General features: G+C 38.6%; 1 protein-coding gene across 1 annotated transcript in view; it reads left to right on the top strand.

The window, feature by feature from the left end:
* Positions 1-15,332, top strand: part of PLCZ1 (phospholipase C zeta 1) — a 50,286-nt gene that overhangs the window by 29,548 nt on the left and 5,406 nt on the right. Inside the window, exons 8-10 of the mRNA XM_044941213.2 lie at positions 1,219-1,366; positions 8,313-8,429; positions 9,547-9,719. Of these exons, the coding sequence (XP_044797148.2) occupies positions 1,219-1,366; positions 8,313-8,429; positions 9,547-9,719 (438 nt within the window). The remainder of the gene's footprint in view (positions 1-1,218; positions 1,367-8,312; positions 8,430-9,546; positions 9,720-15,332) is intronic.

Below are 15,332 nucleotides of genomic sequence, written 5' to 3'. Positions count from 1 at the left end.
AGTTGTTTTATTTTTTTGTTAGTTGAGAATTTTTTAAACTTTTTGGAGGAAAACATCTTTTTCCTACTTGTAATCACTTTAGTTTATCATTTAAAATTTATTTGGGAAAAATTAGCAGTGGAAAAGAAATTTTAGAAGTTGTTATCTCTTTCCCCGTGTTAGCTGTTCGTAAATTCTTTTTCTCTACAGCCAACAAATATTAAGCCTTCTCATATATTAGACGTTGTGTATTGTACAAAAGATGATGTCTCTGCCCTGAAGGAGAGCTTACTGTCAGAGACAAGAAAATTACTGTTTATATTATATAGTATTTTAAGTATACAAGTTAGCATGACAAAGGAAGGTATACAAGGTTGCAAGCAATGCAAAACTAATTCAGCTGCTTTAAGTAAAATATGAATTAATTCAGCTGGTCCATAGAAATGAAACATTCAGGAAAGGGAATCTAATTTCAGGAATGATTGGTTAAAGTTGTATTAAGCAAAGTCCACAGAATTTTCTTTCTGCCAACTTTGGCCCCACTTTCCTAATATGGGTGCAAGCCTTTGCAAAGCTTCAGTTTTACATGCTTTCAGATTCAAATCTGAAAGTCCTGTCTTTCAGCTGCCCAAGCTGACTCCTTTTGGATCACAGCAGGCTGGCTGTGATCCAAGCATGCACACATGCCTAAGTTGGTTACTGTTGCCAGGGGAATGCAGTCTGCTTAGCCACGCCCACTCCACATGATCGACACTTAAGCACATGGGCTGGCAATGGTTTCCTGAAAAAAGAAAAAAAAAACACACTTTGGAAGAGGCTAACAGAAGTGCAGAGAATATAGATCCTGGGCTGGAAAAGTGTACAATAGTGTACTATACAGCAGAAGTTATTCCAAAATGTTAGATCACATTGGAAATAGTCTAAAATTCCTGAACTTGTAAAATTCATGAGACCAGACTAAGACCTTTGGGAAAAGGAAATAGAAATAATTGCCATCTTCAGTACTTACTGCATAAATTGGGATTTTAGGTTTAGATTGCCTGGTAAGTAACATCAAATGCTATTATCATTGAACATATTTACATTGACCCAATCCAAATAGTTTTTGAGGGTATAATTGTATGAAAAAACTAAAATCATTGATTTGAAAGCATATTTTCTTTATTGGAGAAAGAATTTTTCAAATGATTAGTGCAAAATTGTGAAATTATTGTTTTTTTTTTTGTTTGCACCACAAAGATAAAAATATCTATGGCCCTATCTGATCTTGTTATTTATACTAAAGTTGAGAAGTTCAAAAGTTTTCATCATTCAAATCTATATCAACAATTTAATGAAAGCAACTCTATTGGGGAGTCCCAAGCCCGAAAACTTACAAAGTTGGCAGGTAAATTCTTATAATTCAAATAGAGGAAGTGTTTAAACAAGTTATATTCACTCTTAAGATGTCAAAATTGGTCAATGATGTTCATAAAACTATGTTCTAATACAATTTCAACGTATTTAACAGATTTTAAAAAAGGTTATATGCCTCAGGTCACTTTACATTTTATTTCACAGAACTGAACCATTAATTTACTTCTCTAAGTCCTGAAAGTTTGCTTGAGACTGTCCAGTCTGGACACTTTGTTGGGAGGGGCTGTGGTGAGCAGGTTATATGAGAGAGTAGTGAGTGACAAGGTTGCAGATGTAGGCAAAGCTAAATTACAAGAAACTTGAACTTTGTAAGTGAGCAGAAGATTGAAATCTCAGGAGTTACGTGATCCCTTGTATGTAAAATTGCTGACTGTAGAAAAGGGGGACTAAGACACAGTGTGATGCTGATGTACTCTCTGTTTAACAAAAATATAGTTATAGGTGAGTATGGCAAGCATTTAGGAAAACGCTTAGGCTGTAGGTGCTAGTTCAGTGACTAGGAAAAGTAGAAGCGTGTGGCAGGAGGAGGGACTAAAGAGTTCTACAATTTGACTTAATTTCTTAAATATTGGATGCTTAGTACATAGATTCATTGAATTTCTAAGTGCTGCTGAACTTAATAATACGTTATTCAGAGATACCATACTGACCGGAGAAGGCAATGGCAACCCACTCCAGTACTCTTGCCTGGAAAATCCTGTGGACTGAGGGGCCTGGTGGGCTGTAGTCCATGGGGTCGCTAGGAGTTGGACATGACTGAGTGACTTCACTTTCACTTTTCACTTTCATGCATTGGAGAAGGAAACGGCAACCCACTCCAGTGTTCTTGCCTTGAGAATCCCAGGGATGGGGAAGCCTGGTGGGCTGCTGTCTATGGGTCGCACAGAGTCGGACACGACTGAAGCGACTTACAGTACAGTACAGTTGTATGTTTCTGAAAGATGCTCTGTTAGCAGCCTAAGAGTGATGCTGGCTGTAGGCAGGAGATGATAAAGGCTTGTTGTTGTTCAGTCACCCATTTGTGTCAGACTCTTTTGGGACCCCATGTACTGCAGCATGCCAGACCTCCCTATCCCTCACCATCTCCTTAAGTTTGCCCAAATTCATGCCCATTGCATCGGTGATGCCATCCAACCATCTCATCCTCTGATGCCCTCTTCTCCTGCTCTCAATCTTTCCCAGCATCTGGGGCTTTTCCAATGAGTCAGCTGTTCACGTCAGATGACCAAAATACTGAAGCTTTAGCTTCAGCATCAAGCCTTCCAGCGAGTATTCAGGGTTGATTTCCCTTGAGATTGATTGGCTTGTGGCAGCAAAATTGAAGTCAGGGTGAACTTTGTGGACATCTATGAATGAATGAATGCCTAGTCACTCAGTTGTGTCTGACTCTTTGCGACTGTAGCCTGCCAGGCTCCTCTTTCCGTGGAATTTTACAGCCAAGAATACTGGAGTGGGATCCTACTCCATGGGATCTTCCAAACCCAGGGATCAAAGCCATGTCTCCTGTGTCTCCTGCATTGGTAGGATTCTTTACCACTAGCAGAAGTGGGCATCTATGAGGTAGAGATAAATAGACTGGAAGCTGCATCTCTAAAGTGAAGAAGAAGGTAAAAATGGTACCCAGACTAGGCTGCCAGATAGCTGTGTACTTACAGAGGAGCCATTTGTCTCTGAATCTTGTTTTCATTGTCTCCAGACTCTCAATCTGAGGTGCGTTACTCTACATGGTACAGCCAGAGATACAACTGTTAGGCCTGGGAAAAAGAATGGGAAGCGGACTCTGCCTTGTTCTCAGACTTACATGGTGGGGAACATCATCAACTTGGAGCTTCCTTGGTGGCTCAGTGGTAAAGAATACAGCTGCCAAAGTGGGAGACTCAGGTTCCATCCCTGGGTCAGGAAAATCCCCTGGAGAAGAAAATGGCAACCCACTCCAGTTCTTTCCTGGAAAATCCCATGGACAGAGGAGCCTGGTGGCTACAGTTCATGGGGTCACAAAAGAGTCGGACATGACTTAATGACTAAATAACAGTTATCAACTTAAAAAGGAATGGTCTGTTGGTAGGGGAAATCTTTTCTCTCTTACCCCTCCTGAGTTCTTGTGACTGGACTAGTAATAAAATTGATGCCAGACATATTGACATGAGAAAAAGAAACAAAATTTAATTCATAGAAATGGGACCCTAAGAAGTGACCAAAGTAGGCAGCTTTTATGCTTTCCAGACAAAGAAACAAATGTGTGAGAAACTTATAGGAAATTAGTGAAGAATCTAAACAGTTTGAGCTTGGGGTAGTAATTAAATAAGGCACCAGGTTTATATTTATAGGCTTCTCAGCTCTGAATTCCCTATCATCGGTGGAAAGGATGTCCTACCTTCGGATACAGGGAGTGTACCTGTCGCATGAGAGATTTATTTACTGTTTTGAAAGAGAAAGAAAAGAGGGAGAGTGTCCCTCTTGCACTGACCATTGCTTAACTTTAATCCAAAATAATCAGCATGCCACTGAGGCACATTTTGAGGCAGCCTATGCAATGGCACCCCACTCCAGTACTCTTGCCTGGGAAATCCCATGGACGGAGGAGCCTGGTGGGCTGCAGTCCATGGGGTCGCTAAGAGTCGGACACGACTGAGCGACTTCACTTTTCACTTTCATGCATTGGAGAAGGAAATGGCAACCCACTCCAGTGTTCTTGCCTGGAGAATCCCAGGGACGGGGGAGCCTGGTGGACTGCTGTCTATGGGGTCGCACAGAGAAGGACACGACTGATGCTACTTAGCAGCAGCAGCATGCTGGGCCTCCACAGTCAATGAGAATAAGGTGACTTGCCATATCCTTTTTAAAAACTGCAATCTACTCTCTTTTTTTAAAATATAAATTTATTTATTTTAATTGGAGGTTAATTACTTTACAATATTGTATTGGTTTTGCCATACATCTAGAAGCAGAAAAATCAGCACCTCCAAACCTGCAGAAGAAAACTTGAGAAAAGCTCCTGGCTATTTGGAAATGCAGATTCTAATATATATGGTGGTTAACCTCATTGGGCTGGCCACCAGTGCTTTAGGGTTTTGAGGCATGCTTTAACTCATCTCCTCAAAATGCCTGTTAGAAACATGCTGGATATTTTAGGACTTTTTGGTTTTTGTTGTAAACTGAGGCTTGTGACCAAAAATCTATTCAGTAGCTCTTAGAATGAAATGTAACATAATAAAATGGAATGGAATAGAACCAAATAATAGAATATAGAAGAGTATATTGTATGCAGGAAACATAAGTATTATTTTATAAAACAATTGTGTGTGTGTCTGGTGTTGGATTGTGATATAAAGTATATTTTTACTGTGAAATATTGTGAATGGAGTTTGAATTTGACCTACTTTACTAGAGTCCATGATTTCAAACTATAGGATGGTTTTTGTTGTTCTTCATGCGGTTGGGACTTCTGGGCACAGCAAAGGTGGTTATAATTCTCTCATTCTCATCATATTAAACACTAAATTAGCATTTGAAAAGGGACTGAGTAGAGTCAGAAAAGATAGCATCACCATTTCTTTGGAAAGAGTATAGAGCACTTTTCTTGAACCAAAACTCAGTTCAGTTCAGTAAAGTCGCTCAGTCGTGTCCGACTCTTTGTGACGCCCTGGACTGAAGCATGCCAGGCCTCCCTGTCCATCACCAACTCCCGGAGCTTGCTCAAACTCATATTCATCAAGTTGGTGATGCCATCCAACCATCTCATCCTCTGTTGTCCCCTTCTCCTCCTGCCTTCAGTCTTACCCTGCATCAAGGTCTTTTCCAATGAATCAGCTCTTCACATCAGGTGGCCAAAATATTGGAGTTTTAGCTTCAGCATCAGTTCTTCCAATGAATATTCAGAGTTGATTTACTTAAGGATTGACTGGCTGGATCTCCTTGCAGTCCAAGGGACTCTCAAGAGTCTTCTCCAACACCATAGTTCAAAAGCATCAATTCTTTGGCACTCAGCTTTCTTTATAGTCCAACTCTCACATACATACATGACTTCTGGAAAAGCCATAGCTTTGTCTAGATGGACCTTTGTTGGCAAAGTATTGTCTCTGCTTTTTAATATGCTGTCTAGGTTGGTCATAGCTTTTCTTCCAAGGAGCAAGCGTCTTCTAATTTCATGGCTGCAGTCACCATCTGCAGTGATTTTAGTGCCCAAGAAAATAAAGTCTCTCACTGTTTCCACTGTTTCACCATCTATTTGCCATAAAGTGATGAGACAAAATGCTATGATCTTTGTTTTCTGAATGTTGAGTTTTAAGCCAATGTTTTCACTCTCCTCTTTCACTTTCATCAAGAGGCACTTTAGTTCTTCGCTTTCTGCCACAAGGGTGGTGTCATCTGCATATCTGAGGTTATTGATATTTCTCCTGGCAATCTTGATTCCAGCTTGTGCTTCACCCAGTCCAGCATTTCTCATGATGTACTCTGCATATAAGTTAAATAAGCAGGATGACAATATACAGCCTTGACTTACTCCTTTCCCAGTTTGTAATCAGTCTGTTGTTCCATGTCTGGTTCTAACTATTGCTTCTTGACCTGCATACAGATTTCTCAGGAGACAGGTAAGGTGGTCTGGTATTCCCATCTCTTTCAAAATTTTCCACAGTTTGTTGTGATCCAGACAGTGGGAGGCTCTGGCGTAGTTAATAAAGCAGAAGTAGATGTTTTTCTGGAACTCTCTTGCTTTTTTAATGATCCAGCAGATGTTGGCAATTTGATCTCTGGTTCCTCTGCCTTTTCTAAATCCAGCTTGAACATCTGGAATTTCACGGTTCACATACTGTTGAAGCCTGGCTTGGAGAGTTTTAAGCATTACTTTGCAAGTGTGTGAGATGAATGCAATTGTATGGTAGTTTGAGCAATCTTTGGCATTGCCTTTTTTTGGGACTTCGCTGGTGGTTCAGATGGTAAAGTGTCTGCCTGCAATGCAGGAGACCCAGGTATGATCCCTGAGTTGGGAAGATCCCCTGGAGAAGGAAATGGCAGCCCACTCCAGTACTCTTGCCTTGAAAATTCCATGGACAGAGGAGGCTGGTAGGTTACAATCCATGGAGTCACAAAGAGTTGGACATGACTGAGAGACTTCACTTTCACTTTTCTTTGGGATTGGAATGAAAACTGACCTTTTCCAGTCCTGTGGCCACTGCTGAGTTTTCCAGATTTGCTGGCATATTGAGTGCAGCACTTTCACAGCATCATCTTTCAGGATTTGAAATAGCTCAACTGGAATTCCATCACCTCCACTAGCTTTGTTTGATGCTTCCTAAGGCCCATTTGAGTTTGCATTCCAAGATGCCTGGCTCTAGTATATAATGATTGGTCAAAGATGTACTGCAAGGAGGTCCATCATTCTTAAAATATAATAAACATCATTAATTTTATTATAAGGAAAAATCAGAAACAAGTTTTCATATATATGAATACTTTTCATTCATCTAAAAATAATATCATAGGTGAATGTTATTTAAATGGAATGATTTTCATGTTATCTTAGTAAGTCAAAAATGGAAGTTTATAAAAGAGAGTTAACAATAAGATTCAATTGAAGCATAAGTATACCTATGTCAGAAGAATGGAAATATATTTACCAAGAGGTTATCAGGGTTATTAATAGAGAGATGAGATTATATGTTGTTTTCTTATATTTTCTATTTGATTTTCTCATTTATCTAAAATAAACATAAATCGCATTTGTGAAAACATAACATGTTTAATTTCTAAGTCTCAGAAGTAACAAAATCAGATTAAGGATATTTAGTGATCATTCATGTTTATCAATTTGTATATGAAAATAATTAAGACCCAGAAGAGTCCATGTTTTATTGAAAGGTAGACATCTAATGTAGGACTAGATAAGGAATCGTAACAGTTGGACACACAAAACACATTTATACATGAGCAGCTTCAAAATGAACTTTTCCTCAAGGAGAGTATAGCCTCTAGAAATGAGTTAATTAAATTAACTATAATTACTATTAACTTCAGTAACATTTTTTATCTGACTATGCATCTTAGGAAAAGAATAGCATTTAGGATGAGAGTGACAATGATTCTGCTCAAACTTGACTAGGAAATAGAGTGGGTGTAGGCAATAACCATTTCTTCCACGATTCTCACCATATTAGCTGAAATAGATGTGGAAAGAGGATCTACATAGTGAAAGAATAAAAACGTTGGAGAAATATGAAGTCTGTGTTCAAAAATTTGAGGGGTATCCAATGGTGGTTTTTGTTTAGTCGCTAAGTCATGTCCAGCTCTTTATGACGCCATGGGACCCCATGACCTCCTCTGTCCATGGGATTTCCCAGGCAAGAACACTAGAGTGGGTTGCCATTTCCTCCTCCAGGAGATCTTCCCGATCTAAGGATTGAACCAGAGTCTCTTACATTGGCAGGCAGACTCTGTACCGCTGAGTCACCTGGGACAAACACATATATACACACAGTCTGTTTCATTTTCTTTACAATTCCTATACATATTCTTTAAGTGTCTACATATATTTTTTACACATTTCTATTTATTCTATTTAAATCACTTAAGATTCAAAACTAATTTGCACTGTTTACCATTATGGATGATATTTTGTTTTGGAATTTTATATGCTCTATGTCAAAGTGAAATTAACTTGAATGTGAGAAAAAGAAACATGTTATTCAGTTGTTTCTTCAAGTGAATGATTACATAAAATTGTAAAATAAATTATTATTAACTTTTCAGTAACAGTTGAATTATACTGTGAAACAAAAGCATGAATTTATTTTGATTTCCATGAATTGCAAATACTTTTGCCAAGACAGTAGACATCAAAATTGTAGAATTAAATAAATATATAGACATAGTAGTTTATTTGAAATATTTTACAATATTTTAATAAATTTGTTTTTCAGCCAGGGAATTTATTCTTCACACCAGGAGGTTCATTACCAGAGTATATCCCAAAGCATTAAGAGCTGACTCTTCTAATTTTAATCCTCAAGAATTTTGGAATGTAGGTTGTCAAATGGGTATGTTATACAGAATATTGAGCTTTGGGTTTATTTTTGTTTGTTTGTTTTTTTGCAAAAATAAGACAAAATAAGTTCATTTTGTGAACTAATAAAATATTCATGAAAAGAGCTTCCTTTGAAAAATTTTTGACCCTGGATGTTTTGGAGTCAAGCAATGATGAATTATTGACTTCAGAGAGTTGAGTTTATTCTTAAATGGGTTGCATAGGATAAATCTAGGTAAGGGTATAGACATGGAGGTTAAATTCATGAAGAGTTTGCATGGAAAATGTAGGAAGGGGAAAAGGAAACTGAAAATGAATGTTAAGAGGACAGTGAAGATCAAGTGCTTTGCATGAAAGATTTGATAAGGGCCTCTTCAAATCAAGTGACCTGTGCTTTTTGTACTTTAATCACTTCTGAATTCATAGTATTGAAAAATGAGTAATGAGCTCTGTTATTTATCTTTGTCAGACCCTCCTTATTCCAAACTGATCAACTGGTATGCCACTGGGACTAACCAGTTAGAAAGTGCAAAGTGTTAACTCATCTGTTACTGAACTGTGGCAAGGCCCATAGGTTTGTAGAGAGGGAACAATTGGGACCAGGATGGTAGGGTGGGAAGTTGGGGGTAGATGGTGGTACTGAATACCACTGGTGTCTGTTTACCAGGCTATATGAAGTTGTCTGTATATTTTAACAACAATTATCGCTCTGCTTGTTCTTTGCTTTCTCCTCAAGTGATAACAGTACCCCTTTAGACCTGAAAGTTTATGATACATTGGTGTCAACCCTTCCAGCATTTAATGTAGTGATATTCTTTATTCTCATATTTCCTCAATGTTATCTGACATGTACATTGCTATTCTATAATCTGTGCTATGTGCCATTTTGATTTTTTAACTCAAAAGCTGTAGAATAATTTACAGATTAAGTTTTGAAACTCACCTTCATCTGTTAATGTAGACATGGTGACAACAAATGTTTAAACATCATGAGTCATTCGGTGAACACTTGCTCTTAAAATGTTCAAAGATATATAATCCATGATTAGGTTTCACTCAACTGTTTAACTATGTTTTTTTAGATATTCCCTCATTTCCTGACAAGGTCAAAATACTCTTTTCCCTTATAGTGGCCTTAAATTTCCAGACCCCTGGTGTCCCTATGGATCTTCAAAATGGGAAATTTTTGGATAATGGTTGTTCTGGATATGTTTTAAAACCACGCTTCCTAAGAGATAAAAAAACAAAGTTTAATCCATATAAAGTACAAACAGACAGTAATCCACTCACACTTACAATAAGGGTAAGATTACTTTTACCTTTTTTTCAGTTATGATATAAGCTAGATAGTACCCATTAATATTTTTAGTTCCACTGATTTTCCTTAATACCTTTTAAATTTCTGTTAATCTTTTCAGGTACTGTAGGTGGATGGTATTGCAGCATCTTGCCATATCTTTTTGTTGCCTTTTTGCATGAATGAAAAAATTCAAAAAGTTGCATTGTTCTAATTAGAGGAACATGTCTAGTTGTTCTAGGGAATAGCTGGGACGAAGCAGCCACTTTTTCAGGCCCCTTCCTAATCCACACAAATCTCATTGATGTGCTTCTGTGTGCTCTCAATCTGCTGCTGCTGCTAAGTCAAATCAGTCGTGTCCAACTCTGTGCGACCCCATGGACTGCAGGCTACCAGGCTCCTCCGTCCATGGGATTGTCCAGGCAAGAGTACTGGAGTGGGTTGCCATTGCCTTCTACCTCCAAGCAATTCTTTCTCACTTTCATTTGTGGGTTCCTCTTTAGTTGTTATTTAGTCACTAAATCATGTGTAACTGTTTTGCAGCCCCATGGACTGTAGCCCACTAGGCTTCTCTGTCCTTGGTATTTCCCAGACAAGAATACTGGGGTGGCTTTCCATTACCTTCTCTAGGGAATCTTCCCAACCCAGGGATTGCACCCACATCTCCTGATTTGACAGGTGTTTTCTTTACTATTGAGCCACCTGGGAAACCCCTGCATGCTTAGTCGCTCAGTCGTGTCTAACTTTTTGCGACCCCATGCACTGGAGCCTGCCAGGCTCCTCTGTCTATGGGATTCTCCAGGCAAGAATACTGGAGCGGGTAGCCATTCTCTTCTGCAGGGTAACCCCTACGTGCCCCTAAAATATTCATGTTGCCAAAGGCTTTTTCTCAATCCTCATCTCAAACTAAACATTCTCTTTGTGTTCTTTTATACACTTTAATGGTTTCAACCACAAACATGCTCACATTGCTAATCTGACTTCATTTTTTTACTCTAAAGGCTTATTTTTAATAGCCCATCTAGCATCCCTACCAGTGTTCTGTCAGACTTAAAATATTAAAGCTGAACATCCCTTCCTAGTTAACCTCTTCTATTTTGTTGAAATCTCAGTGTATTGAGTCAAATTCATTTATTCAGTTGACTCAGGCCATAAAATTGGGAGCTGTTCTTGTCTTCCACATCTCCTTCACGTCCCATGTCTTATCAGTCTCTAACTTCTGTAGATCTTACTTTAACTGTCTTTCTTATTCATTCCCTTGATCCGATGTCATTTGCTGCTGTCCTTTTTTTAAGGAATTTGTTACCTGTCATCACCTCTGTTCCTTTGGCTTCCTAAGGGGCTTTTAGGTAGCCTGTCTCAGTCATCCTGATCCATCTTCTACAAGTCAACAAGAGAGATTTTGCTGAGGTTAATCTGATCATGTCTACTTAATATTTATTTGTGTCTCCTGATTGTTTTCTTAGTCTGGCTTTGTCCCACTCCTCTAGCCTCATCTCTCACCACTTCCAGCATTTTAACCCATTTTAAAACCATATGGAAGCCTTTTTTTTTTTTTTGTCCACAATGGCACCTCTAGGTACTGCATATGCTATTTCCTTTGACTGGACTACTCTTCCATTCTTCATCTGCCTGTTGCATTCTGACTCATTTTCAAGACTTTCAGAGTCACTTCTTTTTGGAAACCTTTTCCTGTGCTAAGTTGCATTTCTTTTGGAGTTTTCTTCTGTTTTTCCATGACACCCTATGTTGTTGTTTAGTCACTCAGTCGTGTCCGACTCTTTGGCAATTCCATGGACTGTAGCTGACCAGGCTGCCCTCTCCATGGGACTTCCTAGATAAGAATATTGGAGTGGGTTGCCATTTCCTTTTCTGGGAAGTCTTCCTGGCCAAGGACTCGAACCCACATCTCCTGCATTGGCAGGCAGATTCTTGACCACTGAGCTACCAGGGAAGCCCATAAAACCCTATACATGCATGCATTATGGCGCTTACCGCACCGTGAGTTATAATTATTTACTTGTTATACTTGTCTTTCTCCCCCCACTTGTCTGAGGGTCCTTTAAAAATAAGGACTATGTTTTGTTCAATCCTTATCCACAGTCACTGACACAAAGTATTTGCTTAGTACATATAGGTTAATTTGAAAAAGCGAAGCTGGGAGATAGCTGGTATGCACAGATGTTTATAAATGCCACCTATTTATACTCCAAAAGGGGCTTAAGTGACATGATGTGAAAGAGGTAGGGTTAATGATTTTTCTAGGAAGCTGCTCTCATAGCCACATGGGTCTTCCCCTCTTCTGATTGTTCTAGAGAGCTTTGTGATTACCTGCACAAATTGTGGAGAGCATAATTTGAGAATCAGAAGACCCAGTTTTGCCATTATTTTTCTTAGGTCCTTGATAAAGTCATTCAGCATTTCTGGTTTACTCTTTGTCATCTGTAAACAGAGAACTTTGGATTAAATCAGTTATTTTCAAGCTTATAAAAACTATGGAATAATTTCCTAAGTTTAAAGTCTCCTGAGTAAGACCACCAGATGAAAGCAAGAGCTATCTGGTTGACCACTAAGGGTCGTCTACTTGACATCCATCCTTTGCAGTGGCCCCTGAAAGGGCTTTGTGAATCGGAGTGTACAAATTACTTGAACAATAAATCTCTTAAATTCTATTTCAGTGCTCATATTCAATTATCATTATTACTTAGTTAGCATTTTTTTTTTTGTCATGAGTTACACCTTCTCCCTAATGAAAAGGATATATCGCCTGGAGGGCTGGTAGTCAGCTGATGCGTGGGTGTTCAGTCACTGTCGTGGGTGTTCAGTCACTGTCGTGTGTGACTCTTTGGGACCCAATGGACTGTAACCCACTAGGCTCCTCTGTCCATGGAATTCTCCAAGCAAGAATACTACAGCGGGTTGCTGGGCCAATTCCATGCTGATCATTAAATATTTGTGCAGTCACTCTGGTTTCTAGTGGGTGCTGCTATGTGTGGAGGTAGGAAAGGAAAAATTACACATTGGCACTTTTTTCTTTTCTCCTCCCTCCTTTTTTCTTTTTAATAAACTTTTATTAGATACAGCCTAATTCTTTTTCTTTCTTTCATTTTTCCCTTTATTCAAAGTTATTTATTTGTTCCTATTTATTATACTCTTCAGAAATTGAAATCATGTCTCAATTTCTGCATTAGTGATAGCTCAGTTGGTAAAGAATCTGCTGGCAATGCAGGTGATCCTGCTTTGATTTCTGGGTTGGGAAGATCAGCTGGAGAAGGGATAGGCTATCCACTCCAGTATTCTTGGGCTTCCCTTATGACTCAGCTGGTAAAGAATCCACCTGCAATGTGGGAGATGTGGGTTCGATCCCTGGGTTGGGAAGATTGCCTGGAGAAAGGAAAGGCTACCCACTCCAGTATTTTGGCCTAGAAAATTCCATGGACCGTATAATCCATGGGGTCCCAAAGAGTTGGACAGGACTGAGCGACTTTCACTTTCATGCTTTTTAAATTAGTACACTTCAAGTGCTGTTCTTTTTTTATTTAGACTTTGTTCCTTTTGTTCAGTTCAGTTGCTGTCGTGTCCGACTCTTTGTGACCCCATGGACTGTGGCATGCCAGGCCTCCCTGTCAGTCATCAACGCCCAGAGTTTACTCAAACTCATGTCCATTGAGTCGATGATGCCATTCAGCCATATCATCCTCTGTCGTCCCCTTTTCCTCCCACCTTCAATCTTTCCCAGCATCAGGGTCTTTTCCAATCAGTCAGTTCTTCGCAACATGTGGCCAAAGTATTGGAGTTTCAGCTTCAACATCAATCCTTCCAATGAATATTCAGGACTAATTTCCTTTAGGATGGACTGGTTGGACCTCCTTGCTGTCCAAGGGACTCTCAAGAGTCTTCTCCAACACCATAGTTCAAAAGCAACAATTCTTTGGCACTCAGCTTTCTTTATAGTCCAACTCTCACATCCATACATGACTTCTGGAAAAACCATAGCTTTGTCTAGATGGACCTTTGTTGGCAAAGTGTTTCTGCTTTTTAATATGCTGTCTAGGTTGGTCATAGCTTTTATTCCAAGGAGCAAGTGTCTTTTAATTTCATGGCTGCAGTCACCATCTGCAGTTATTTTGGTGCCCAAGAAAATAAAGTCTCTCACTGTTTCCCCATCTATTTGCCATGAATTGATGGGACCAGATGCCATGATCTTTGTTTTCTGAATGTTGAGCTTTAAGCCAACTTTTTCACACTCCTCTTTCACTTTCATCAAGAGGCTCTTTAGTTCTTCGCTTTCTGCCATAAGGGTGGTGTCATCTGCATATCTGAGGTTACTGATATTTCTCCCAGCAATCTAGATTCCAGCTTGTGCTTCATCCAGTCCAGCATTTCTCATGATGTACTCTGCATATAAGTTAAATAAGCAGGATGACAATATATAGCCTTGACGTACTCCTTTCCCTATTTGGAACCAGTCTGTTGTTCCATGTCAAGTTCTAACTGTTGCTTCCTGACCTGCATATAGGTTTCTCAAGAAGCAGGTAAGGTGGTCTGGCATTCCCATCTCTTTCAGAATTTTCCATAGTTTATTTTGATCCACACAGTCAAAGACTTTGGTATAGTCAATAAAGCAGAAATAGATGTTTTTCTGGAACTCTTTTCCTTTTTCCATGATCCAGCGGATGTTGGCAATTTGATCTCTGGTTCCTCTGCCTTTTCTAAAACCAGCTTGAACATCCAGAAGTTCACGGTTCACGTACTGTTGAAGCCTGGCTTGGAGAGTTTTGAGCATTACTTTGCTAGCGTGTGAGATGAATGCAGTTTTGTGGTAGTTTGAGCATTTTTTGGCATTGCCTTTCTTTGGGATTGGAATGAAAACTGACCTTTTCCAGTCCTGTGGCCACTGCTGAGTTTTCCAGATTTTCTGGCATATTGAGTACAGCACTTTAACAACATCATTTCCTTTGTTCCTTAAAGTAAAATAAATCTGTGCTTCAACAATTAGCTTGAATAATAGAAGGTGAAATAAAATTATTATTAATTACTTTGTTAAACATTTTTCTGCTATTCAATCCCTAAGATATGTATATATGAAATAATTGATTTTTCAAACTCAGGTGACTTATGATAATATAGACAACAATGGATAAGGTAAAAATTCATGATAATTTATCCAAATATATAAATTATATTGTCAGAAAATGCTATCATAGAAAATTATGTGGTGCTTTTTCGTACATTTCAGAAGTAATATTTATAGTTTCCATTTTTTCTGTTGTTTATAGACTATATAGATTTAAAAATAGTTCAAGTTATCAGAGTGCTCAGTCTGTATTATAGCCTAAGGGGGGTCATGATATTTTTAAACATTGCTTTGTAACAATCATAACAAATGCTGTTAGAATAAAAATATATGTTCGACCATAAATATTGGAGAATGTGGATTCTACTATAATCACATCTGGGTCAAATGGAATAATTTGGTAATCATCTTTTGATACCTAAGTTGAAATTTAACTCAAAAAGGACTAAAATTTAAGATTTGCTTTGTTTTCTATGTTGTTTTTTGGTGGGACTTGACTTAGTTCATAATAATTTTTGGAAAACATTTTATTTTGAAAGTTA

This window comes from Bubalus bubalis, chromosome 4, assembly GCF_019923935.1.
Source record: "Bubalus bubalis isolate 160015118507 breed Murrah chromosome 4, NDDB_SH_1, whole genome shotgun sequence".
Taxonomy (NCBI): Eukaryota; Metazoa; Chordata; class Mammalia; order Artiodactyla; family Bovidae; genus Bubalus; species Bubalus bubalis.
This window is presented reverse-complemented; position numbering and strand designations above follow the sequence as displayed.